The sequence below is a fragment of the Dermacentor variabilis genome, chromosome 6, assembly GCF_050947875.1.
Source record: "Dermacentor variabilis isolate Ectoservices chromosome 6, ASM5094787v1, whole genome shotgun sequence".
Lineage (NCBI taxonomy): Eukaryota > Metazoa > Arthropoda > Arachnida > Ixodida > Ixodidae > Dermacentor > Dermacentor variabilis.
The window spans coordinates 181,930,303-181,958,296 of record NC_134573.1 but is presented as its reverse complement, the minus strand read 5'-3'; the positions used below and the strand labels follow the sequence as shown (position 1 = coordinate 181,958,296).

Below are 27,994 nucleotides of genomic sequence, written 5' to 3'. Positions count from 1 at the left end.
AGGCAGTTGAAAAGGTCCTTGGAGCGTTCGGGCTAAGTAAAAAAAAAAGATTACATTTTCTAGCAAGCAGTGCATGCTGTGAACTTAAGAAGCGTGGTAGTCATACATGGGTAACCGATTAAGCTTCAGGTGGCAAAATGTTTCTTGCAGTGTGCGTGTCTTTTATAACAACCTGTGTACATAGCAACTTCCAGCAGATATTTTGTTCTTTTTTACCTTCATCTGTGTCATCTGACATCAAGGCAAATAAGGTTGTCCTAACGAAACCTAGGCAGAAAGTATGATCTTAAAACTCGTTTCTGCCTTGCTATCTCACAGGGACCTGAAGAAGTGAATGATTAAAGCTAACGGTTACAAAATCATGCTTTGTCCAGATTGGTTATACATGAGCAGTATATGTGATTGAAGCAATCTTGGCAAAGTTTTAGGGCTTGTGGTTGTCTAATTCACTTAATAACAAAATTTAAATAGCACCTAAGCAGACGATGCATGGACTTTGTGGTTAGCAGATATATTGCGCAAATTCCAGCATATCACCTACAATATTTTCGACGTGCCAAGGGCACTGCTCAATATTGTATGTCATGTCAAGGAGCCATACTGATTCTCAATATTGTGGGCTGTGCGTCATTTCCATCTGCTGCGGTAGCTTAGTGGCTATGGTGCTGTGCTGCTGAGCTTGACATTGCAGTTCGATCCTGGCCACATGTTATCGTGAAATGAAAAAACGCATGTGTACTTGTGTTTAGATGCATGTTAAAGAACTCCAGGTGGTCAAACTTAATCCGTAGTCCCCCTATTACCGCGTGCCTCATTATCGTATGATGGTTTTGCATGCAATACCTGAGAATTTAATTTCCTAATTGCATCATTTCAAGAACGATAACGGCAATTTCTTTTTGTCCCAGTTTCAGTATCAGGTGTACATTTTTGCTAGCTTTCAATGTTGCATATACACATATTTGAAACTCCTTTTTACGCAGCCCAAATTTCATTGCAGTTGTATTTAAGTTAAAGAGGACAAAAGTTGCTGAAAACAGAGACTTAAAGAAGAGGATCATCTAACGCCTCCCTATCTGGGGAAGCAAGGCCAGTGTGCCCAATTGGGCAACCATGTCCCTTCGTTAATCAACATTGGCTGTGCTTACAGGGCTGCTCGGGAAAATGCTGTAGTTATGGGGTATATTTCAGTTTTAGTGTTGCTGGGCCCATACAAAGCACAAGCCATCAATATATGATCTTGTAGCGCTATGTATTGAAGTGATCTAAAGGCTCTTGGGAACGTCTTCTGATGTCTTCGAATGTCTGCTCCACAAGGAGATGGCCATCTTTAAACACGTGCACTAGACAATCCTGAAAGGAAAGGTCTAATTCAGGCTCATTTTAAATGGCAATGGAACACATTCAGAGTTGTATGTGAACTATATCTTGCTGGGCATGTTTTGACTAATGATACAAACCTATATAATACAGTTTAGCACATAAATGTGGATGAAACATGGATGAAGGCAGTGACATTCAATGGCAAGTTTGCTATTGTCCTTTTTTGTATCAATACATTATAAACACTGTGTTATGATTCTGCCATGTTCAAGTTGTTAGTGCTGATGTAAACATTCAATCCATTTTAACGTGAACCAAAGCCTATTGTAGGCCCTATACATCAAAATTACATTTATTCTAAAAATAATGGTAATAACGCCACATCATTTTTAAGGGAGCAGAGAAATACAGGTCTGAATAATGCTGGAGATTCTGCATTAAGTAGTGTTATCAAATTTGTTTTGTATTCATTTTCTGATGGACACCATGAACGGTAGCTTTGAAGTCATATTTGTAAGCTGTTGCTGTGCCTTTGTCTTTTATTTTTCAAGTGAGTGATTTCACATTCATAGAAATCTCCAGGAGCAGTGTCTAAGAAAGAGTAAATAGAAAAGCTTTACTGCAAGACAAAGTCCTTTTCCAGAGATCTTTGTTACACCCGTGTCCTGTGCAGCTTGCTTGCATATGCGTACATGATGGAAGGTGGAGGATTGTACAGTAAGCAATGGAAAGTAAATTGATAGGCATGAAGTTAAAAGGAAAGCAATAGGAATTTGGTATCAGATGTGACTGAGTAATGCTAAAATAAAATAGAATTTGACAAGCTTTGTAATGTGCAAGGCTGATAAACAGTGGAAGGAAATAAACAAGTGTAGCAGATTCTCTCATCCTTTCTTTCACTGATTAGATTAGGAAACTATATGTTTGCAGAAAAAAAAGATTTTCCCCTTATATAAAAGGCAGTGACAGATTTTTGGAGTGTCGAGCAATATGAAACAATGAAAGAAAGAAAAAACTGCAGGTGGTCCATGCGATGCTCATTTGTCATAATGCTATTAGAAAACTGCAAATTGGTATATGCAAAAGCGATTACGTAAAAAAATTAAGTGAGTTTAGTTTTCGCTTTGTGCTTAAAATCACACTTCTTTACTCCCTTGCTCTACTATTGAAATTTAGTTTTGTTTTTATTCTAAACACCGGAAACCGCCTGCTTTCTGACCGATCCCCCATAGTGCGTATGCGCCAGTGTTTGGAAGGCAAGACAAGTTGTGCTGATATTTGTCACCTCATCAGGGTTTCCCTGGCCGTGTTCCACTGTGGTGTACCCGCTGACAGAGTGCTGTAAAGTCAGCCTGCCCTTCTTGGAGCTCAGGCTAGTGTCAGTCATTGGGTTCCTGTGTACTTCTTTCTGATGGAAGGAGAAAACATTTTTTTCAACCACTGTCTCACAAACCACAAAGTATAAGGTACAACTAAAATGTGCATTGACACTATTGGGAAGCAGAAAACTTTTTTATAGGATTCAAAATCAAGAAGTTTATTTTGGTTTTGCATGTGCTGCATTATATGCAGCTGGTAATAAGAAAGGCACACTAAAGTGTCACAGAAAGCACAATAGTGAATGAAGCTGCAGTTTTGAACATTCAAAGGACTAATTTCTGTGTCTACTGGGCATAAATTATATTGGGGCCAGGTGTCTTTTGAAATACATTGAAAAGTGCCTTTAATCAAGGTTCTTGAAGTTAGCACACTAATAAGGGGTAGTGTGTTTGACACTGGCTGTGTTTTCACTTGTTGCTGCTCTCCCTGTATCATATCGAATAGTTGCCAATCTGCCAGTTTTATCAAATTATTTTCTCTTCTATCACAGAAACACTGGAACCTCTGAACATCTACCTTCCCCACAAACAGCACCTTATTCACCATTTGTTTCAATGCAACTTTGCTATTCAGTGAAGGCAACTGAATTTATTGTGTTCAGAACACATATAGCAGGCGGCCTTTATACTTTGGAAACACTGGATGTGGTTTCTTGCTAACCCTGGGGATAGAGACAGGAACATTGATGATTGTTCTCTATCTTTATTGCAATGCCACAACCATGCCATTTGCTAGGGCTGCACCAGCTAGCCCATCAATGCATAACCAAGTTGTGGGAATGTTCCTATGTGCAACTATTCCCCCATCATACCTTTTTCACCCAAACATTGCTCTAGGGGCTGTGAGAACAGGGCAGTACTGCTCACAATTCAACTGGCACGACTGCAACATTGCTGGCTGCAAGGGGAGTGGCAGCACATGACCACTGGACAGGCCGTTAGCTCATGGTCGGTAGGAAATCCATAGTGAATCCCACACTCACCACAGCATGAAGGCATGCAGTGGGGGCTGTCACGTTCACATGTTCAATAAAGCAGATGCCCGATCATGCATGATCACCTCATGTCCACCGACGACGACAGCGCTGCATTGAAAGGCAAAGCGCTGAGCTGGTCCTTGCGGGTCTCGCATGAGTGTGCCATCACTGGCCAGAAGCACGTTTTGGGTGCTCCAGTGGTGTGCCTTGGCGTTGGCTAGGACAGCCTCAGCCATCTCCAGTGTCATGCCGTCGCTGTGCATCAAGCGCACATATGGTGGCAGCTCGCGGAAGCCCAATGAATTCACCGTCACCGAGTAGTGCCTACCAAGTACCTCCAAGACCTTCGAGAAAAGCACAGTGCAAGTGGAGCATCTGGTGTAGAACATTTGGGGAACAATCTAGCTAAGAGAGCCACTGGCACAAATTAACAGCATCAAGTCTTTTCACATAGTCGCCAAATGCTTGCAAGAAAGCAGCATGTCCTTTGCGAGTGTCAGACATGACTATTATTGTGGGACAAGATACACGCCAAAGGGCGTAATTTTTTTAAAGAGTGTATACCTAGTCTTTAAAAAATTTACGCCCTTTGGGACTTATCTTGTCCCACAACGATAATCGTCATCTGTATTTCTCACATTTACTTTCTTTAACGCTGCGAGCCCGGTACTTCCGAATCGCGAGCGGCTTGCGCGTTATCAGCGTGACACGGCATACTCAACGGGAAAGTAGCGAGCGCCGAGTTTTCAAGAAAGGAAACGCAAGCAAGGCACATGAAGATTATCGTTGTGGGACAAGACAAGCCCCATAGGGGGCAAATTTTGTTAAGAGCTTACCGTACGCTATAGTGGTCGCAATGACTAGTGGTCGCAGTGACTAGTGATCACCCGGCACCGGCAAATCGCACCGGTGCGATTTGCCGAATTCGCCATATTAGAATAGCGGTCGGCGCAAGAACATCGCCAATTCAAGTTCGGCCTTGAGGTGGCGTAGGCATTGTTTTAACTCAAGATGTATTATACAACATGCACATGGAGCAGACGACTGGTCCCAAATCGTTGTGACATCGTTGTGAAAAAGCTAGAAAAATAAATAGCAGGCGTCCGGGCGGTTTTGTTGTGTGGCCTGCTTTGCATCTTCGCGGTAAAAGCTCCGCAAAGTGTTTCGTCGTTTCTCAGTGGAAGGAGGCGACGCGCCGCGAGAAAAAAAAAGGGGGGGGGGGGGGTTTACGTGCCAAAACCACTTTCTGATTATGAGGTACGCCATAGTGGAGGACTCCGGAAATTTCGACCACCTCGGGTTCTTTAACGTGCACCTAAATCTAAGTACACGGGGGTTTTCGCCCCCATCGAAATGCGGCCGCCGTGGCCGGGATTCGACCACGCGACCTCGTGCTCAGCAGCCCAACACCATAGCCACTGAGCAACCATTTATGTGGACTCATTGGGAAGAACGGCCTGACACCATGGTGGTTTGATCTGAGCATGTCATTTGGGACAACTTCTATCTTTTCGGCAAGTATACCCAGCTGCATGGACAGAGAGCTTTAATTTTTCTGGGGGGGGGGGGGGGAGGGGGGGGCCCGATCCGAACCCCATGTATGTACACACACACACACACACACACACACACACACACACACACACACACACACACACACATATATATATATATATATATATATATAGGGGTTTTCTTCAAAGTTCAGCACGCTGGACCCGACGTAAAATACGCAGGAAAGAGACGACGAACTTTTTGGGAGATTTCTTTTTCTTACTTAACGTTTTCGGCTTCTATATATATATATATATATATAGAATGCGAAGAAAGGTGGTTACCGAGAGGCCCGATTTGTATTAATCATAAGAAGCCAAAAAAGACACCAAGGGCAACACAGAGGAAATTACTTGTACTTATTAATTGAAATAAAGAAATTATAAATTAGTGGTACTGAAGGTGGATGAAAAAACAACTTGCCGCAGGTGAGGAACGATCCCACGACATCGCATTATGCGTGCGATGCTCTACCAATTGAACTACCACGGCGCCCTCTTTCCATTAACTTTCCGGGGTATTAATGTGTTACTACTAGAAGTAACCCTGGGAGTGTTAGCCAGCGCCGCCACTCACAAACCTTGGCGGCGGATGTGAAACATCTTTTCTGCCGCAGGCGTCACGATTACGTGGTCTTTTTAGGGTGAAGGCAACCGGTCAATAAACCCACACATGCTATCTGAAAGCATTAACGTTGCCGGATTCGAGACCCTTGTTATGTAATGAGCGAGAAGAAAGGGCGTTAACCGAGGTGCCCGATTTTTATTAATCATTTAAGAATTCATTCATTTTCATCCACTTTCAATTTCATTTATTTATAATTTATTTATTTCAATTACTAAGTACAAGTAATTTCCGCTGTATACACACACACACACACACACACACACACACACACACACACACACACACACACACACACACACACATATATATATATATATATATATATATATATATATATATATATATATATATATATATATATATATTTCTTGCACTTGAAGAAACTGGGTGTGACCTCGAAGAATTGAGCGCTGAAGTGACCGCAGTATATGAGTATATACAAGACATAGTAGGAGACAGTTCAATTTCACAGCTTGAGTCCTCTCGATCGGTGGTGTAGTCTTCCTTCGTGTAACTGTCGCATACTGGGCTATCACTAATACTGCTTCGCCTTTCCGGCGAAACTTCAGCCACTCTCTCTCTCTGTGAGTCCGAGTATAATTGCTGCTGCGTATACCTGCTGTGGATTCTTATTTCGAGTCAATACGGCTTGGCCTCATTTCGTTTACTGAGTGAAGTACACAGTGTTCCCCAACTATCATGCGCCAAGGCTTAAAAAAAAAGAGCATTTGCGTTACTCAAAGAAAACTTATTGCACATTGTTTCCAGCACAATGGAGTAGCCGCCAGTAATTCTTTCATTATTGAGATTCAATTCGGTAATTGCAATGAATTATCTAACTCAAGAAGTACTGCCCTAATTTTCGGTACCTGGGCGGCCACATCCCGCACGCTAGCACGAGGGCTTGAGACCATAATTGCTAGAATATCTGTGCGTGGGCTAGGATGGAGTCCTCCGCCGCTGTTTCTTGAAGCTGCCGGTTTGTCCCAGGTTTTCATAATTTATGATGATAGTTGATGCGTTTGGTCTACCGCCACACTTCCATGACTGATATATATGTTTGCGGCCTTCCTCTTGTTTTCCATTTGCAGATCCCAAGGCAAGGATCATGTTTGCCTTGTGCTCTTTGAAGAAACACATGACGACTGGGACGAAACAACACGCACCTTTCAACATTTGCACTGACGTCAATTCGCATTTGCGGTGATAGGAAAACAGAAGCGTTTAGAAATTCATATTTTCCCCGAACCATTAGGGAATGGAATGTACTTCCTGCTGCGGTAGTTGTCTGCGACACCAGTGAATCATTCTTAAAACTGCTTAAACAAACTGTATAATTGAGCGGGGTATATTATGTTTGTCTGATAGGATGCACGTTCTGAAATTGTTTGCCACGTGTTGTATGCAGATATTCTTCAAGTTTTCTGTTTTTCTGTCTTTTAAGTGTTCGTAAATTTAGCGCCAAGAGTAGTTTGCATTTTCTTCTTCTGTAATGGTTTCACATTGTTAGCGCTAAATGCTACGTTTTCGCAAATGATACGCTGTTCATATTTTCAATTTCAGTGCTATTTCATTTTGCTCACGCTTCGTGCCTTGTGCTCAGTGTATTATTGTTCGCCATGTATGTAACCACTCCTGCTTAAGGCCTCTAAGCAGAGGCTGGCAGTACTCTTGAAAAGTAAACGTTGTCCTGCATGTATATTTAGATATATTATGTGCGTGCACGGTGTTTACAGTGGAACTTTAAAACAATGTTGAAGTGAGAAAATAACGGATGAGGCAGCAGCCGCTAGTGCTTCTAGTGCGCGTGTCCTCCTATTGTCAGGATTTGCAGGGATAAAGCGAAAGTATGAATTAAAAGCCATGCACGTCCGCGCCAAGAATGATGTAGTAAGCTATTAGCCACAATATAATTTTAAGTGGAGAGGTCGAGGCAAATCAAAAGAAACCTCAAATGATGTGGGTCAAAAAGCTCTAGTAATGACACTTTAGGTGTCTGTGTGGGGGGGAGGGAAGAGAAACCGGAGGAGGCTGGGGCCCCGGAGTCCTCCCCCCCGCCCCCGTAGTTGGCGCCTGCGGTGGGCCTCCTAACCAAAACAGCCATTCAGGGCCCTCAATGATCTCTTCGCGGTAAGCCAGCCACACAGTTCAGTTATAATTCCAAATGGTAACTTTTGAAAGCACCACAAATCAGTTTTATGTCTGTGTTGTGTATGGCAATGGTATAGCTTTTGCAGCCATGATTTAGGCAAAATAGGTCTTTTAGAACAAAGATATATTCAAGAGAACATTGTGAATGCCCCTTTGCTGCCTTCTAACCTCACAATTCCCTCCAAGTTCTAGCCTGTTTTTTCTCTGCACTGTTTGTTTTATTTGAAAATAAAGTTTACTACATTTAGTGATGCTCTCAAAAAGTGCTAATTGGTCCCTGTACCCATTTTATAAAAATTTGAATTACAATTTTAAAACGACATTTTTAAACATTTTGGTACCTTGATAATTAAGGTTTCTAAATTCTTTGTAAAGAAGTTGCATTTACTAAGGACCCGCTCTATTAGTCATATTCATAGGAACCATACTGAATAACATTTGTATTTATGAAATAAACGACATTTCTTTACGGCTCCCTTAAGTATCTATGAGTAATTATGCGAGGTTGTGGCTGTGTAGAGACAGGAAACAGCCTTTCTTCAAGCTGTTTTATCTTGCTTAATATGCACTCTTCACACGCTTCCACTCAGTTCTGCTGCCCATATGCAACCGTTTAGAGGGCAGTTTACAAGAGTTAAGAGTGGTATTTATTGGTTGTATTCGGTCGTGGAAATGGTATATGTGGGTTTTGCATATGAATCCACTCATTTTCAAACCAGTGCAAGTCTACAGGCACATAGGATGCACATGAAGTGGAACCTACTCATGGCCTGTGGAACAAGGGAAATAGAATCGTACATTAGTTGCACTATGTCAGGCAGACATGCTTGTAAAGTGCTCTGTTATAACCGGTATGCATGGTATAGTATGCTAATACTGATCCACTGGTATCACAAAACTGACTCTGAAAATGTAAAACTATTTACAGGGATAGTGGTTGGATGTTCAGAATGGCTAAAGAAAATGAGTGGACTGCAATGCTTTACGTGTACTCAGTGTGTACTCAGGCTGAACTGCTAAACTTCCTGCGAAGCTGAAACAAGCCTGAACATTGAATGTCTACACCGCAGCTACAGCAGTGCTTCTCAAGGGGGCTACTAGCCGTAAGTGGAGGGAGCATTAGCTGAACTACCAGCTGGCTTGTAGAGGTCTAGGTCTAGAGCACAGATTACAAAAGACGGTTACTAGCTGTGGCCTTAGCTTGATCAAGCTGGAAGAAAGATGTCTGCTAGCTACCTGCGCGCTTCCTGGGCTGCGCTAATTCGGATTTCGTGCGTTCTGTACTCATATAAATATGTTGTGGAAATGAACCACAGCAGTTGCCAGTTAGCGATCATCCTCGTGTATATTTTTTTTTGTCTTGCTGTCAAAGGTTTTGCGCTTTCACACAAGAAAACCAAGGTCGGAGTTTCATTTTTTAATTTCGCGCTCAAGCTCCAGTGACGGTACGTTAGTGTAATGTCGTACATTTGTTTGCCTACTTTCTGCTTTTCTTCATCCGGGCCCCAATATTTGTGTCTTGTAGGAGTTTTTAAAACTTGATAGGTTCAGTCATTGACTGTATAGAATACAATATACTCCAGTCTTCCTGTTTGCAGATAACAAATTATCTTGGCCCGAGCAGGCTCCGTCAAAAAAAGAAGAAACATGTCGCCGCGAGCTAGTGCCGGATAAAGACCCTTGATAATTTGAAAGTACTGCCAACCTTTGAACTCTGCCGCCGCCGCGCGACCTCCCAACACCTTCTACACTAGAGGGTGTTAAACTGTCGCGTTTCCTCCTCGCCCCCTGCACACGGGAATCGGTTGTGCACCCGTTTTTCTGCACAACGATTGGTCTCCCTGCTGTTGCCCTTGGAAACGCGCGGATCTTGCATTTCGCTTGTGTTTTTCTTTTCGTTGGCGCCATTTTACAGCGAAACTGTATATGGCTAGCCGATTAGACCGTCCGCCTGTCGCCTGTACGCCGAAAACTCCTCCCGCGCAACCCCACGCGCATGCGCGAAAGAAAAAAAGCGAAGAGAGGCGCGCGATTGGCTACGCCAGTAGTGACGTCGTTGCTCTCCGTCGCAGCCGAGTGCGAACGCAGCAGTTTCTTTCCGGCTCCGAAATGGGTAGGCCACGCGTCATACGTACTCCCGAGGAGCAGGCAGCTTTCGATGAGCAACGCCGCGACCAGAATCTGGAACGAACTCGCTTGCGCCGTGCCGATGCTGCAGCCCGGGCACAAGAACAGGTTTGTGCAGCCGAGCGCAAGCAGCAACTGCGTACTGAGGATCCGGCAGCCTACCAAACCGTCGTTTAATGAACCGTCAGAATTGATCCAGTGACTAACACCGGGGCCGCACGTTTCAGCTTCGCTGGTTAGCCATCTGTACGGAGGGCTTGGGCGGTCATTTATTTTTTCTTCTTAGCTCGGCTGGCTCGGCCAGCGCCTCCTCATATACGAGGGACATTCTGAAAGTAAATTTCGTCATTTATTTTCACACAGAAACATTACTGCCAAAAGAAAATACACCACGGCATAATGCACTGTACACCTTGCACTATTCTTCCACATAGTCGCCACCGACATTGGGACATTGGCCGTAACATGTTCTCAGTTTGAAGAAACCACTCTGGTAAATCTCGGTACCCTGCGATGCAAGGCTTGAGACATGACTTCTTCACCATACACGATCTGTAGGCGTTCATAGATGACGGACACGCGTGCTAGTTCCACGTACCCATTCATGCAGGATAACAGCATGCACTTCCACTGGCGACCACGTTGTCAGCACACGTCTATCTGTCATCGTGATTTGTACTCGAAATAACCTCGGGGGGCACCGCCGGTCTGCTGCTACTCTGTCTTCTTCGGCGCTCTGCGCATGCGTCATTCCTGCTCCGCTGACGCTCATTCCATCGTTGAACCAGCAACGGGTGTGAATTCTTATGGCGATTGTTTGTTTCACCTGGTGCAATATCTTCTTTGTCAAAAAATTACGAAACTTGCTATCGGAATGTCCCTCGTATATAAAGGAGGCGCTTGCTCGGCGCCGCGAACGTTGCACGCTGTGCTTCCTGTGGTGTTGTGCTAGAATTATGCCGTGCTGTGAGCGCAAAACTGCAGCAAGAAGCCTGAAGATGGTTACGCAGTTTTTATGATACCACAGGGAAAGCGTGACGGCTTGCGCAAGAAGCAGTGGCTGGACAACATTGGCCGAAAAATGTTTGTTCCGACAAAGAGCACTGTTGTTTACGAGGTAAGACGCCTTTATTATTGCTCCTATCAAAGCATCCCCTAATGCTGCATTTTCAATAAAAAAATTACGCCCTACGTATTAGCGTTCTTGCTGCGACAATTTGTACGTTGCATAAAAATGGGGTTGTCCTCAGTGCGCTGAATACTCTGCTGGGACTTCATCACCTAGCAGGTCGTGAACTGTTATTCACTCCTAAATTTAGCAGTATAGGTTCTGATTTCCCCTGTGAACAATTATGTACGAAGATGCAGCCTCTCGATCGCACATTTAGTGATTGTTAGGATTCGTTGCCTGTTTTACTTGAAATCTATAGGAGCTTTCTTTCCAGCTTACTTCGATGTGTGTGTCAGTCACTTAGATACAATAAATGCAGGCCATAAAAAAATTTGATAGGTATACCCGTGATAGCGCGGGTTATGAGCACCAGTTAATCCACATTGCGCTTTTTTTCCGTTCTTGGATTTGTTTTGAGTTGGGCGGCCATACACGCATGAGTGGGTGAACGTCTTTTTAATTGGCTTTCTCACGAATACAGACAATGTGCAGGGTTTGTTCAGACGATTTGTTCGCATGAATTGTTCATGACTGTTTAAATGGCTGTCCAACCACAGCTCAGAAGCTACTTTCACGTTGAGAAGACAAATACATGGACCGACGATACACTCGGGACTAATTCCTTATTGATATAATGAGGCTTATAGCGCACGAAAGGACGAGGACACAGAAGACGTGGTAAACACAGGTGGTGTACACACAGCGCCTCTGTTTACCACGTATTTCTGTGTCCCTGTCGCCTCGTGCGCTATAAGCCTCATCATGACATACCAACACGCCCAAAACGCTGCGTTACTGAACTTCATTACTGACCTTTTTACGGAGCAGTTTGTTCTAGAGAAAAGAGATGACGCTTTCGGCGGCGCGCCGCACGTGGCCTCAGCGACAGCGCCCGAATACGAAACCATTACCGCTTCTACCTTGCTTCTGCGCGATCAACTGTCGGAATGGAACTGAGTTTTCGCTAACACACTGTGCTCCAGTCATGCCGGATTGAATCATGTGGATTGAAGACGTGTGCAGTAGTTGGCTGCAGAAAATAGTGACTGGTATATTACGGAATGGAATGAATCTGTGTAGCCAACTTCGCGGATCGTTGCTGCAACTGTCCGTTCGTGTTACTGGCACTTCGAGATGTACGGCTTTCTTCGAGGATACAGAAATTTGTTCATCCGCCAGCGTTGTATCTCTAACCTTCAGAGACAGTGCTTGAGCCCCGGAACTTCGGCAAGAGTGAGTACCGCTCGTTAAAGAATGACAAAGAGAGTAGCGCCGCTTCCTCTCAGAGCATACGTTTCGCACACAGTATCAACACACCGTCTAGTGACCGTCCCAAAGAAATTTACTGAGTCAGAAATGGGACAAGCCGCTGCTTCAAAATATTTGCCAACTAAAGAATGAAGAGCGAAGCACACTGATCCTGATTCAATTCATGAGCAGAAAGTTTGGATAGCTTGAAATATATATTTAGCCTCGCTTTTAAAACAAGCACCATATACGCTGCTCGCGCCGTTTGGACATAGCTTAATCAGCTTCTAAAGCGCTCTTCCTTGGCCTGCAGCTTCACCCACAGAATTCGGGAAGATGTTTTACTTCTGTGGGCGAAGCTTGCGGATTTCGTCAAAAATGAAGACGTTATATAAATAAAGGTGCTACAAATAAAATAAATTACCGTGAGAGAAAACTTCTCATGAAAAAAACAAATACAAACAGAATGAAACGCAGGTGGCGACGCCGCCTTGAAGTTCCGGCACTAAAACCCCTTGATAATTTGAAAGTACCGACACTATCCTCTCCTCGGCGCTTTCCTCCCCGATGCTCCTTGCGCGCGCGCTGCCCGCGGCATGCTTTTTATCCTTGGCTTCCGCGGACGTGCCGCAGCATGCGATGGAGGCGCGTGATTTTGAGCCAGTTGCCCGCCCCATTGGTGTGGGAAATTTCGAAAAATGGTGATAACAGCATCGAGAGTGCTGAAGGTATAACGTTTTTATGAGGAAGTTGATTTCTTCTTAAAGCCGTATGAATGGGGCATACTGATGTAAAAGGAGCGTTGAGGCGAGCTCTATACTCCAACCCACAGAAGGAAAACATCTTCCCGAATTCTGCGGTGAGGTCGAATCCAATCATACAATGTTATTGACTCGGTGAATGCGTGTTACATAAATGTTTTTGCTATGGCTGGAAGAACGCCCGCTATGCGTACGAACCGCGCGACTAGTCGTACGACCCTTATCTGTGTTTCGCCGGCTTTCTTTCAGGCTTGGACAAAAGTTTTATGTACCACGTATTAAGCAAGACAAAGCTGCGTGGAGGATTTCTCAGAATTTCTCTACAATTGTATCATTGATGCTATTGCTTTTAATATAATATTCGAGCTGTGCAATTATTAATAACGAAATATGTATAGTTAGGCGAAGTACAAAAAAATTGTCTCTAAGCGACGCAAACAACATTACCTTGGTTTTGACAAGCTACGTGGCACTAGCATATTTTAAAATTTGGCGCAAATTACGTGGCTGAAGGCTGGTCAGGGACAGGGGGCCAATAGAGCCCTAACCCAATCACCTGTCTGTAACCATTTAAAGGTTAATAAACGTTCTTCACCACCACCACCAGGTGTTATACCACTTAATGCGAGCCGTAACATCCGCTCGATGCCCTGCTGGAGCAAAGCTGGCTCAGGCAATGCATTCCCGAAATTATCGTTGAATGTGAAATCTACGAAAGTGATTGATTAAGGCCTACTATGGCTCATGCTATATAGCTGATGCGATGGGTAACTCAGAACTGCCAAAAGAGAGAATCTCGCACTCATTCTTCGTTCATTGTCCTTTGAGTTTTCTGTTTGGCCCTCTTCGGAATAATAGCTCGAACCGCTGCGGAAATCGTGTTGGAAGTATCGCTCGTCCTGTCTGCTCCTTTCTGTGTCCGCGTTCACTTCGCGCTGCAATCCAAGATCAAGTATAACCATTTATTTATTTATTTATTTATTTATTTATTTATTACCTTACCGGCTTCCGGAGGAGTATTACGTGAGGGGAGGATACAGGGAAATAGCAAAAGCAAAAATATACTTTAGTACGACGTTCTTGAGGGCTAGTCGGTTCATACTTAAAGGAAGGTTGGAACCGCGAGAAAAACGAGGACAATTGGAAGGAACACACAACATACCACGAGCGCAAAATATATAAAATATACATGCGTCTCAGCCGAGCGCACTATTCCTTGCCTCGACGATGATCTCCGGCGGGTCGCCGGACTGCAGCCTGACGATGAGCATGCCGCCGTAGAGCTCTGCGCGGGCTTCGACCAGGTGGCGCAGGTCTTGACCCCAGACGTGTTCGCAGCAGTTCGCCGCGTGGTAGGCGTCGCTGGCTACTGAGGCCGGACCGCTGGGGAACGCGTGCATCGCCTGGCGGCACGCTGCCGACTCGCCCGCCGGGCCCCACGGGGTCATGGTGCTGCGTGGTCGAGCCGCGCCGCTATGTAGGTTCGGCGGAGACGGTTCTTTGAGACAAGCATGCTTCTGTGCCGCGAAAGAAAGACACGAGGCAAGGCGAAGCGTCTTGCCTTGTGCTCTTTTTTTGTGCGTGCTGTGTATAAGCGCCTAAGTTTTCATGCTCGTAAGAGAAAAAAGCAGTAAAGATAAAGAAAGGAATGACAGGGAGAATTTGGTGCAGATAATGTTCTTAGTGGAATTGGATGACAGGCAATACAAGAGGCCTATACTCATCAGTAGCTTAATCAGCTTGGTGCACTATAGTATGTTTATCGAACACGCTGTAAATGCAGAGATAAGGTATATACATATTAATACACCGCATGCTTTAAAGCTTGGTAGGCGCAGTAGGCAATCCGTGCAGAAAGTGCGATAGTTGTATCGTACCCTTCTCTGTATAATATTCCTCTGGCTGTGTGCGTGCGTGCGTGTGTGTGTGCGTGTGCGTGTGTGCGTGCGTGTGTGCGTGCGTGCGTGTGTGTGTGTGTGTGTGTGTGTGTGTGTGTGTGTGTGTGTGTGTGTGTGTGTGTGTGTGTGTGTGTGTGTGTGTGTGTGTGTGTGTGTGTGTGTGTGTGTGTGTGTGTGTGTTTACTAGGAAACGTATGGAAACGTATCCGGATCATGAGACGGAAATAATCAGAAGAATAAGAATGGGCTGGGGTGCGTTTGGCAGGCATTCCGAAATCATGAACAGCAGGTTGCCATTATCCCTCAAGAGAAAAGTATATAATAGCTGTGTCTTACCAGTACTCACCTACGGGGCAGAAACCTGGAGGCTTACTAAAAGGGTTCTACTCAAATTGAGGACGACACAACGAGCTATGGAAAGAAGAATGATAGGTGTAACATTAAGGGATAAGAAAAGAGCAGATTGGGTGAGGGAACAAACGCGAGTTAATGACATCTTAGTTGAAATCAAGAAAAAGAAATGGGCATGGGCAGGACATGTAATGAGGAGGGAAGATAACCGGTGGTCATTAAGGGTTACGGACTGGATCCCAAGGGAAGGGAAGCGTAGCAGGGGGCGGCAGAAAGTTAGGTGGGCGGATGAGATTAAGAAGTTTGCAGGGACGGCATGGCCACAATTAGTACATGACCGGGGTTGTTGGAGAAGTATGGGAGAGGCCTTTGCCCTGATGATGATGATGATGATGATGTATGGAAACGTATCTTTACTGGGAAACGTATGCGGGGAGCGCTACGTGCTTCGCATTGTTATCAAGAGCGTATTATCATCAATTATGTGGTTCGGATACTTGCTTTGTGCTTGTTCTTTATTGAAACGTATATTGTTCTGTATGTTGTATGCGTGATTACAAAGAACGCATGCGCTGTTCGGTTCACTTTTCTGAGTGCTTGAAGCCTCTGTCTTACAGGGGTGAGCTACTGCTCGTCGTCCTGCACTGCCGCTGAGATCGGCCCACATTTTTGCTGACGGGCGCGGTCACGAAATATGCTGACGACCTAGGGGCGAACAGCTTCGCTGTTAAAATGCATTGAGGCGCACCTATTTGGCGCATGGACTATCGCTGCCTGTGCATCCTCGCGATCAAGGCACCTTTAAGCCCCCGGAAAGACACTGCTCTCAGCAAGATACTTTAATTGGTTTGTGTGTTGGGTTGTGCTTTGTTCATGTTGTGTGGTTGTGACGTGCACTGTGCGCCTTATTTCATTTTTCATCCCTTTCAGGAGTAGCGTGCTAAACGTACCGCCAGGCACGCCTAGCATGCTCTATGATTCATTAGAGGATTCCTATAGCATGCTCCAGGATTAATGTCCAATATTCATTAAAGAAGCACCCCCCTCTTCTCCACTTCCTTTCACTCTCTCTATTGCTTGAGGGCATCTCCTCCCTTAGCACTGACTGAAAAAACATCGAGAAAACATTCTGCTAAAGGCGTTGTTTCCGGCGATTTACCCTGTGCGAGCTCTCGGTCTTTACGTGCAGTGCCTTACCTGTGCTCTGTGGAAGGATAAGAGTACCCCGCCATGGGAAAGCCGTAGTACTGGTGGACGAGGCGAATCCCGGCTATGTTGTCGCTGCTCAGGAAGTTCACTAAGTGTGCCGTGCCTCCAATGGCAGCCGACTGTATGGTTCAATTGGGGGATGAACAAGGACGCTGAGAGACGCCTGAGTGTTTTAGCATGCATATTCATTGCGAAAATAGGTAAACTGCAAGTGTTCAAGCATCGCGACCCTATCCCAATTCTAGCTTTCTCGCCATTATGTAGTAATTGAAAATTTAGCATTTTACTAAGCTGTATGCATCTGTGTGTGTGTATCAATTTGGCATATATCAAGCTGGAATAATGAGCACGTGAAGCCACTTTACTACGCTGAAAATGCACAGGTGTTTTCATCAGCTGCAATGCATAGTACATTCTAACGGCTTGGAATGAAATTCGCCTTGCGGAGTGGTTCTTGCTCCTTATCTACCCTGATTTCTCACAAAATAAAGATGAGTGGTGATGTTTTTTGTTATTTCTCGTTTTAGCTCTGCTGACAACTTCGCAAAGTGACAGTTTCATTGCGATCACGTGTTAGAGCACACACACACACACACACACACACACACACACACACACACACACACACACACACACACACACACACACACACACATATATATATATATATATATATATATATATATATATATATATATATATATATATATATATATATATATATATATTTCACATAGGTGACGGCGAGCTGGCTGGCACGCAGACAGGCGGAAAGGCAGACTACGTTGGCAACAAACTTAGAGAGTTTATTGGGCGAACTTGTGCCCTAAAGTAAGCGAACAAACTCGGTGTCGATGAAAACAAGCGCAAGTACGGCGTTCGTTGGACTGACACAGCGCAAGCGATGGTCCCGTATTTATGCCTTGTGTCTATATATATATATATATATATATATATATAGACACAAGGCATAAATATATATATATATATATATATATATATATATATATATATATATATATATCTTCTTTCTGTCCTATGTCCGTAGTAGAGCTGTTTATATAATAGTAAAAATAATCCGGAGCCCTCTACCACGGCGTCTTTTAGCCCGTGCGTTGTTTGGGTCCATCACTCAATCAGTCTCATTGTTCTGCAACGTCTATATGCTGGCTTTATGATGGCACCACCAAACGTTACGGAAAGCATAAGGTCGTTGGGTCTTACTTCGACAGAGGAAGCACCGCCACAGCCGAAGTCATGGAGCTGGTACGGTATAGTAGCTGTAGAACCGCAGGTGTCCAGCAGGTACCTCGCCATGAGCTTCTTGTAATGCCACGCGTTTGTCGCCACCGTAGTGGGGTACCATGTCTGCATAAATAATGTCTGCACAAAGAAAAATATCTTGGCTAATGTGACAGCAATGACCAGAGATGGCTCAACATGAGCTTGCTACACCGTGATATTACCAATCTCAAAGCTTCCCTCGGCCTTCAGGAATCAGAAGTCAGGGTTTTCCACGTAGAATGCATGAAGACGTAGAGCGCGATCCTCAAGGAGTTGTGTTTGAGGATTGTGAGCCCATAAATTTTCGTGGGGAATGTTGCGGTGTTCCATTTCAGGTCACCAATGTCGAGAAGAAAAGCTACAGAAATTCTGATAATTGTCTACTAATGCGTAAGCATTGTACCGGTCGGCTGTGCCTTCGTTTTTGCTTAGTTTTGCTTACTTGGTTTTCCTAGCTTATGCATGTCTACCCGTGACCTTTCCGGTCACAAAAAATTCCCAGGCGTCCTTAGCAGTAGCAGTTACAGCAGGCCTTGTAAAGTCTACTGTAATTCCCCTTGATCCACCCTAATCAATTTTAATTCACCAGAATCCTCCTTAATGCACCTCGATACACCTTAATACACATTAATCCGCCTTGATCGTCTTTGATTCACCTTTATAATCCATAATACACTTAATTGACCTTAATCCACCCTAATCCAAGGTATTTTGGAATATTCCAATCACTAATTAACTTTGCTAATCATTATTTACCTTTTATACATGGCTGGACATGCTTTGGTTCGCTTCTGGCCGTCCTTGGGTCACATGATATATTCTGTACCTCACAACTCGACCTTGAATGCTTAGGCTTTAGTACAAAAATGTGAGATTTTCTCGCCACATCCGGTCCCTTCAAAGCGACCGACCAATTGAGCCGGAACGCTGGAACAGGAGGACATATCCTCGATAGGAGGGCATAATAGGAAGACGTATCGTCGATAGGAGGACCTACCTTCGTCCAAAGCGACCTCGTCATCCTCAGCAGGTTAGTTTTAACGAGTTAATGGAGTGACGTCGCGTGCGGCCGTTGTCGGTGGCGGCTATAGGTGTGAAAGGGAGATTGAAAAGAAAAGGAGCGCTGTCATTTGACGTCTCTAGGCGTGGATTCTAACGACAGCGCTCATCTTCTTTTCAGTCTCTCCCTTTACAGCCAGCCGCCACCAACAATGACCGCACGTGACGTCGCTCTACTAACCCGCTAGCATAATCCTCAACTGCGCGTTCTCGTGTTTCAGTTACTTTATCTTGTTATTAATGGCAGTCTCCCCGCCAGCCCGGGCGCTCGCCATCGACCATGTCTGCCCAGCTCACCCCGTCTGCTCAGCTTTGCTGAAGAGGATGGCCTAGTTCTAGATATGGATCCGGGTCGTGCCCCCGGTGTCTTTCAGCCGGACCGGGATAAGTATCTGGCGGTGGATGGAGACCTTGTTCTCGATCTGGAGCGTCGTTCCCTGGCGTTTGGGAGGCCAGGCGTTCCACGAGACTCCGTCCTGTCTTCTCTTGAGGTAGCGTCTTCATGTTCTTGTCGTTCTCGTTGCAATCTGTGCCGTTGCCTCTGTTTAACGATGAAGGGCTTCTTGAATATGGGTTTGCACGTCTTGCCCGCGGTCGGATGGTCCTCGCCACATAACGGACATTTAGGCTGGCACCCGTGGTCTTTATCTGGGTTTGGTGTTCCACATCCCGCACAAATCTTGTTGTCGGGGTTGGGAAATACATCTCCTCTGTGTCCAAGTCTATTGCATTCATGACAGAAATCCACTTGTATCCTGTAAAGAGAGCATCGGTGTAGCGCTGCCCTGTATAGGATGTACGTGGGCACTTTGTGTCCTTCAAAGAGGACAATCACTGTGGCAGTATTACTGAGTCTCTTTGCTGCTATCGCCCTTGGGTTTTTGCTCGTAACCACCGCTGCTGTGATGTCTCTTAGGCCCTCGTCGAGTGGTATTCCTCTGATGACTCCTTTGCCCGTCATGTCAGGCGTTGTTTCGGAAGCATTAGTCTCGTAAGATTTGTCTTGAATAATGATACGTGCTACTTCCTGATATTTGTTTGCATGCTCTTGATCCGATGTACTGAAGATCAGGATATTTTGATAATTTTTGGGGCAGACGATATCCTCCTCCCTTTCATCTCGAGGAATGCCTGCAGCATCTTGTACCTCCGCTGTGAAGTGAACTATACCGTTCTCGGATATTTTGAGTCTTCCACGCTGTCTGATAACAATCTTGTAATCTCCTCTTGGCAAATGTGGCATTATGCTTGCCTTGCGTATTTGCTCTAGCCTGCCTTTCCTCGGGTTATCGTTGCGCTTGTCGAGCGGCGTCGACGACAAGGTTTTCTCGCGATCTTGGGAGGTTTGCCTGGTCTGATCTCCTGTGCCTGACCTCCTTCCATCCCTTGCTTATATCCATTTCTTCCTGGAATATGCTGCGCCCCTCTACGGTGACTTCCATTATTGAGAAAAGGATCGGCAGTTGTTGAGGAAGCCGGCGCGCGGCCTCGCGGCACTGGCGCCACGAGGCCCCTCCAAAATAATTGTCGTCGAGGCTTGAAAAATTGGAATTCCACCTGGTTTTCAGTACCCACTTGTTCCTGGGAACGAGCTGAGTCCGTTGGTGTGCTAAGACGGGTAGTTTTTGGCGATTTGCGCTACAAAAACATTCGTGGAGTACGGAGCCGACGTGTTGTGCATCCGCTCCCTTCGGCTTCTTCGGGTCGAAATATTTTTAGACCCTTGATAGGCATACGGGCACGCATAGGTGATGTAGGGTATTGGAAAGAACAGAAAATAAACGAAGGTCCACGATAATTTCAGGAGAGAAGCTAGTTATACATGTGGTGAATTTGGGTGATCATATTCGAGGCGGTAAAGACTGCGTGAAGAAAAGAGAGAACAGAATGTAGTTTTTTTTTTTACTTGTTCTCATGTTGTTCTTGATGCATTCAGGCAGGGTAAAACAGTTTATGGGATGCGAGTTCCACGAAAAGGTAGAATCAGACCAGCTTTAGCTTGCAGCCATTGAAAGAATACAGTATGTTGGTCGAATATACATTAGTACAAGCACAGCAAGCTTCAAATTCAGGCTGCATGGCCCAGGCTCAGAAATTAGTGTGCTTCTCCGATCCCCCATCCCGTAAACGTTCAAGCCTGCCTTTACGCATCTATATTATTTAGTTTTACGAAGTCTCGGCGTTCACAAAGAGCGTCCGTGACACAAGGCTCACCTGAAACCATCCCGTGAGCCAGGGTACTTCAGGGTCCGTGTTCTCTACAGTAAACAGGACGTTGCGCGTAGGGATGAGGCTGCCTTCGGGCACTGCCTTGATCGAGAGTGGCAGGTGGCCATTGTGCTGCTATTGTCACAAGAATGACACCACGGTATTACGCTTTGTTACCTAAGGCAAAGGCAGAACATGATTGGAAAGCTTGCAGGGTGCCCTGACAAAGTACGACCGCAATTAAAAAAAAACGCCAGATATCGTTTTAGAGCAAGCATAACAATGCGTTTTTCAGGTTTCCTTTTGCGAGCGGGAGTACTTTTTGTTCTGAAATTTATGGATTGTTCACAGCAAAGTAGTGGGCATTTTAATGAGCTAACGTATAAAGTACATGTTAAAATCAAAACTTGCACCGCCCTAAGAGTGCCACCGATCAGCTCAATTCCAAACGTGCCAGGCTATTGTGATTTGTTTTGGTGTGGTGCCTAATGGTATGGCTTAACTCACTACCTAGGATCGGCCACGAATAGGGCGGCAGTAGGTAAAAAGAAAGGAAGAAACTTTACGGGGAGTTTTATAAATTAAGCAGAAGATATCCAATGGATAATAATTGTTATTATCAATTTTAGGGCTATATTATAGTATGAGTGCTATTGATATTTTTGGTATTCATGGTAAGGAAAAAAAGTTGTACGTCCCGTCTGAGCCTGCCCTCCTTATTTCCTTTGTCACATTTGTAAAGCCTGCGTTAGCGATAATAAATAGTTTAAAAATATAACATTCCGTTCACTCAAAGATGAAGCTATCCTAGATAGCGTAAATCTATCATTTGAGCACAGAAGGCGCAGGTCAGCGATTGTCGTATTGTCATTACCAAGCTTTCTCAGCTTCAAGCTGCCCTATATTTACATCGTTCAATCACGTTGTCAACCAGTGTAGGACTGTTGCAGAAGTATACTTTTACTTCAGTGTACAAGATCGAATATACTCGGAAACCTCGACGATGTGCATCCATCCGGACTCGTTGAACAGCTCCTGGTTGAAGTGCATCCTGAAGAATTCCTTGGCATCATTTATCTTCTTCACCGTGATTACCGGCCCGACCATCCACTTCTTCAGAATGTACTGGAGCCCGAAGAACAACGTCTTGTCATACTTGCTGCCTATGCTCTCAAAGTACGAGTAGATAAGTGTGGTTCCTTCGGGGTACTGCAAGTAATGACAGACCTAGGAGGGGACGAGATTGTGTCAGTTATTCATGTTCAATACGCCGCGTTAAGAAGACTACAGCACACAGAAGCATTGTGATGTACGTACGTCTTAAGAAGTGAAAGAGGGTAACAAAAAAAGAATCCATGGGGGGCAAAATATATTCAGCGTGTGCTACTGCGCTGGAGTGAAACTCGTGTAGAAAATATAATGAAAACAGCTCTTATACATGTTTCCATAAAAAGGCAGTTGTGCAGCTAAGTTGCCGTCAATTAAATATCACCCTAGCTTGAAAACAGTGTAGGGCCGCGATTATCTATAGCGATGCCTTTTTCGATGCTATTCCTTCCCGTGCGTTTCGCACTTCGTCAGGGCTTAGAGCGGCGCTCGATCTGTACGCGTTATCCGTTGAATTAGCCAGCCGTTAGCGGTGGAATTGCGGCCTATAGGACTGTGTGCGCACACACATATTTTATTGCGTTTAGTTTTGGCGCGAAGATGATATGGAGATCTTATGACCTATACCCCTGCACACGGGAAGATTTAATCTCATTCGAATGCCATTATATTTTACTGTGTAGCACCGCAACAGACCGAATGGCATTCGATGCATCGAATACCATTCGGTCTCTTGCGGTGCTACACAGTAAAATATAATGGCATCTGCAAAGGATGGCAATGACGACCTGGAACAAATTTGTGAAATTCAAAAAAAAAATTGTGCCTATTAAACGCGTTTAAGAACTTTTGCGAGTACTTCTAAAACGGACAAAAACATTTTGACGCCAATTATTCACAACTAAAAGCACTTCGATCAACACATGCAATATGGCTGACCGCCGCAACAGACTCCTGATGCAAAGAGTAATAGCGCCTGAGCACAGCCCGTGGTGAAAATATCTTCGCGGCAAAAATAATTATTCCTTTTTATAAGTCTAAAAAATATCTTCTGACTTTGCTGATGCACGCTTTATTTTTTCGCGTTGCGTGTCGCAGTTGTCTATCTGGGGTTAAGAGTATACATTCGGTTCGAAATCGAATGCGCATGAGTTCCCCTAACTCATTCGATGAAAAACGTCATTCCATTCGAATGCTATTAAATCTTCTCCTGTGACAGGGGTATTACACACATAACTTTTCAACAGGGCAACAAGAACACGTTCTCACTGTTCTTGATCGGTAGAATAAAATTGTGCAGATGCATACTTCCAAAGAGAATTTTTTCAAATACTAGTGTTTGTTCCCGTTATTTTTTTATACGTTACTTATTTTTTCTCTAGGTGCTGAAAAAAGTTATTTTCTTTTTGGCCATCAGAGAATCCTGGATGAAATGCTGCTTGCCTAAACCGAATCGAACAACGCTACTTCAGTTCTTTTCTTTTTTTAGAGAAGATTCCACGAGAATACGTCTTTCCTGCGTCTTTTTCCTTGTGTTAGCTGCGCTTTCACACAACTTATTTCAATACTGAGTTATCGGCACACAGCACGCAGTTCTTACCCTTGAAGAGTCGGTGAGCAGAATGGCATTGTCTGAACCGCATGCTGCTTCGTCCCACTTCGAAAGCCCGAAGTCGCTGCCGATGGTGAGGACATCTACGCCAGATCCGGCATGCTGTGCGCAGCGATCGCAGCTTCAGGGCGTGACTAAGGCAAGTGCGCGTGTGATCGTGCAAGGAAGTTATGGGAATTTCAGACCGCTGCGTGAACCACTGTTTATCGGGCGCTTTTCTGCGTCTGCGTCGGTGCGTATCACAATTTTGTAAGGTGCACTTATTGGGACAACTGCAGCGGACAAAATAGAAATAATCTATACCGCTCCAACCACACCAAATTTGGTTAGTAGAGCTTAAAAAAAAACTGTCAGAATGCATTGATTTCGCTTAAACGTTGATTTAATATACTATATTTTGCAGCTTTTTAAGATGAAACAGTGCTGTTTAGAGAAGTGTGATGGCTAGCTGTTGTGTGTGCAGTCACATAAATGTAAACTTTGTGTTCCAATGTTTTTTTTTTCATATCTTTAGATTTCCTGAAATTTCTATCAAATAGTTCGGGTCATAAATTGAAAGTTTGCTCCTACAATCGGCAGAATTTAGCTTTTGTCCCCCTTACTGCAGCAAATTTTATTTATATCAGTTCAGCGGTTGTATTATTGCGAGAATTTTTGCGTTTCACACGTATTTGAGCAAGTAAATTGGAATTTGGTCTGATCTAAAGCCTCTCTCAAGTATTGCTTATGCATTGGCCGGCTTGAATTGAACGCGTGTCAAAAGCTAATCAATAAACGGTTAAATTTTATTTCTTTTAAAACTGTTTGAGTCATACAATTACCACGATATCGCAGTCATCCCAACTTGAAAACAACCTTTTCTCTTTGTTATTAACCGATCGCTCACAGCGATGCGTTCTCTGTCGAGCAGAGCACCGTCCAGCCCGAAGCCACTCGCTGTACAGCGACCCCTCGCTGGCGGCGGGACGCGCGTGGCTGTCCCTCCAGCCAACCACTGCGTGTCGTGCAGACAGCGGCGGCAGTAAAAGTGTGCTCCAGCCTTCGTTCTGATATCCACTTTCACTGCCCGGTCCCTTCGGCGCGACAGTAATCGCTCGACAATGTGGCTCTTGTTTCTTTCCCGAGTGATTCGAGAGTAACCTATGGTAAGCTAATCGTGATGTTGGAATATTATTGCCGGAGGCGCCGGATCATGAGGCACTGGCAACAAGAGCAGCTGAATTTACGAACGACAGACTTTTTGAATTTTATCCAGGGTTCTTGTAACTTTCCGTTGTAACTGCGCTATTTCTGCCAACGTTCAGTGGTCGCAATGGGCAAAGGGAAAGACATACGATGACGACACCATCAGTGGAGGAATTCGACGATTTGAAAATATTATTGTCAACATCACTTACAGCGCGTACATATATATAGACAGAGGGACCGAAAGAACGACGAAGACAAGCGCTGACTTCCAACTGATCTTTATTTTGAGTAACGAGCGTATGTACCAAGACAAAAGCGTCCTCTCCAAAACTAGAAGCCAGCACGAGTACGCATTCAAAATTCAAAGGAACCGTGACCGCCTCCATAATATGAACGAGCGCGCATGTGGGACTTCAGAAAAGCAAGTTTTTATCTGTTAATGCAATTGGCGGCTTACTGGGTCACCTTCAGCGACTGCTGTTGCTTCAATGATAAGTCTACTGTTTTCATTAGGATGCCTAGCTAAGATACTAGTCTTTTCAAAGAGCGGAATACAGCCGCATTGTGCTCGATGGACCCTTAGAAACCCTTCCCGCCCGTTGTGATCGACCGTTTAGCCCGCGACAACCTCCGGTCACGGTTAGCGCGATTACGGGGAACGGTCCGACGGCCTCGTCGAAATGGTTCTCAAAGCGGATGATTTGTGGCCAGCACGGGAGTACCTAGGTCAGGAGAAGTTTGGGCGATTGGCAAGGATACGGTCCTTCACCTGTCAGCCGCACAAATTGGCACGACCACGCTGGAGTCAGTGTACGAACCCCCTTCCCCTGTGTGTACCTAATGATGTGCGTGTGTTTCCGACAAAGCGCCCTTCGAAGGGAAAGGGCAACAGACCTCCGAATTGGTGCGACCTGATGTCATTGGTCTCCTGAGGCCGGATTCGGGGAGGTGACTGAACGATGACCACGCAGGGCATAAAAAGAGCAATGGACGGCGGGAGTAATCGGCAGCTACAACTCATTCATGAACTTTTTCTGTACTACTATGAATTTGTGGTAAATCTGTAAATATAAACTTGTATGCAGAACATTTTGGATATCGTGCCCAGCCCCACGTTCCCTTACCCCTACACGAGCAAAGTAAATTCCACATCTTCGAACCCCAAGTCGCAACACCGCCTGGAAAGAATAAGGTGGATGCATCGATGCCTATGGCTATTTTATGAGAACCAGCAATCACAACATTTACTATAATAGTCTATATGCAGTGAATCATGAAGATGACTAGTCCTGCTGGGCTGGAGTACACTCCAGTGAAATTGTTGCTTTTAGTAATCAAAATTCTAAGTCAGTGCAGTTTGCCAGCTAGGTAATTAGCGAATAATTATATTTAAACTTCAGCCGCACTTTAGGGGTTCTTTCAGTGTTTCTTTAATTTATGATGTGTGTTTTTCTGCCGGTTATATAGTAGATCGAACATGACTATGAGCTATAGTGCCGTTTTCGATGCCCCTATACGCTGTTTGAGATGAGAGGATGTGGCTTTCCGCAGTTGTTATCAATTTCACCGTCTCACTTTCATTTCCCTTCCCCTTCCCTTCTACCTTTATGCGGAGTCGCAGGTCAGAGACTCGCAGCTCCTCTGGCCGAACCCTCCCTATATCTTTCATTACAGCTATTTCTGTACATCGCCTGGTTAGTGTCACGGTAAATACTTTTTCACGAAAAACTGTATAAATGCCGGCGTATAAACAGACTGCGCGTGACACACGTCGTAGCGACATTATCTAGTGGGCAGGTGCACGAAACCCCCGTACTCGGATGTCGTCGTCGATAAAACGGGTTCGCCCGAAGCCGTGAAAATGTCTATAGAGAAACTGCGCAAGACTGTTAGTGATACGTCGGGAAGCAGGCAACCGAATAAGTGTCGTGCCGTGCCATGATACTGCGCTTGGCGAGCGATCTTGGTGTCTTCACTGTAAGGCTCGTGCAATGTGACACGGAACACGCTTAGTCTTCCACTCGTGTTTGCTCTGCAGCCAGGGCTTTACACTTCGCCTTTCAACCAATCCGTCGTCACTAGCCGTGCAGTGACCACTGCGGCCTCTGGGGCGCATGGAGCAGCGGTTTTCGACGTTTTGTACTTGTCTACAGAAAGGACTGAAGGTCACAGATTGGCGAACAAGCTTTCCTATACTATACAGATTGAGAACGGCGCTGATGGTTTCATATACGGTTTGGATCGGTCAAGTGGACCGGAAAGACTGCAACAGGGGGACCTGTTTACATAGTGTGGGAGGGGGAACTACTGCCGTTCATAGGTAGCCTATGTCGCCCCTGCATCAACTGTTCCGTTGCAGAGGGAGGGGGCAGATGGCGGGAGAGAGTGTAAATGTGAGATTGAAGAAGCGAGGGTAATGGCGGCCGAGCGAACGAGCTTTGCTGACGGTCGCGCAACCAGTGATCAGCTTGCTATGAACAGAAAGAGCAGAAAGGGAAGTTGTCAAAATCTCTCGTAACCGTGGGTGCGAGTCCTCGAGCTCAACGCACTTCATTAGACGTGCACCCTGTTGCACTCACCGTTATCGCGCTATCGCCGTCATCCTTCGTTGGCTGCGTTTGTGCGATAGCGGTGGCCTCCCGCCTGAATGCGCTTCCACAGCCCATTTCCGCTTCCGGACAGCCCTTCCTTGGGCACGAGGCGAAGGAGCGGATTCGAACCGTTTCTCTTGTAGCAGCGGCGCGGTAGATCGAACGCGGT

At 45.1% G+C, this 27,994-nt stretch overlaps 1 protein-coding gene across 1 annotated transcript; it reads right to left on the bottom strand.

The window, feature by feature from the left end:
* Nucleotides 1–23: 23 nt before the first annotated feature.
* On the bottom strand, nucleotides 24–27,967 carry LOC142585917 (nicotinamide phosphoribosyltransferase-like). The gene is made up of 10 exons (XM_075697009.1): nucleotides 27,814–27,967; nucleotides 24,035–24,148; nucleotides 22,324–22,554; nucleotides 21,334–21,462; nucleotides 18,001–18,159; nucleotides 16,765–16,895; nucleotides 14,539–14,770; nucleotides 3,763–4,023; nucleotides 2,609–2,731; nucleotides 24–1,353 (listed from the first exon to the last, which is right to left on the bottom strand). Exons 1-10 carry the CDS (start codon nucleotides 27,898–27,900, stop codon nucleotides 1,249–1,251), a joined length of 1,572 nt encoding a protein of 523 aa, XP_075553124.1. The 5' UTR covers nucleotides 27,901–27,967; the 3' UTR covers nucleotides 24–1,248.
* Nucleotides 27,968–27,994: the final 27 nt, after the last annotated feature.

Bases quoted from the DNA above. Each gene is read 5' to 3' on its own strand.
- LOC142585917 (XM_075697009.1), bottom strand. From the start codon at position 27,900: ATGGGCTGTGGAAGCGCATTCAGGCGGGAGGCCACCGCTATCGCACAA. The intron at 14,771-16,764 runs GTAAGGCACTGC...TCGACCACGCAG, and splicing joins TATCCTTCCACAGAGCACAG to CACCATGACCCCGTGGGGCC. The intron at 4,024-14,538 runs GCAAGGAATAGT...CTTTTCTCGAAG, and splicing joins CGCCGGAGATCATCGTCGAG to GTCTTGGAGGTACTTGGTAG.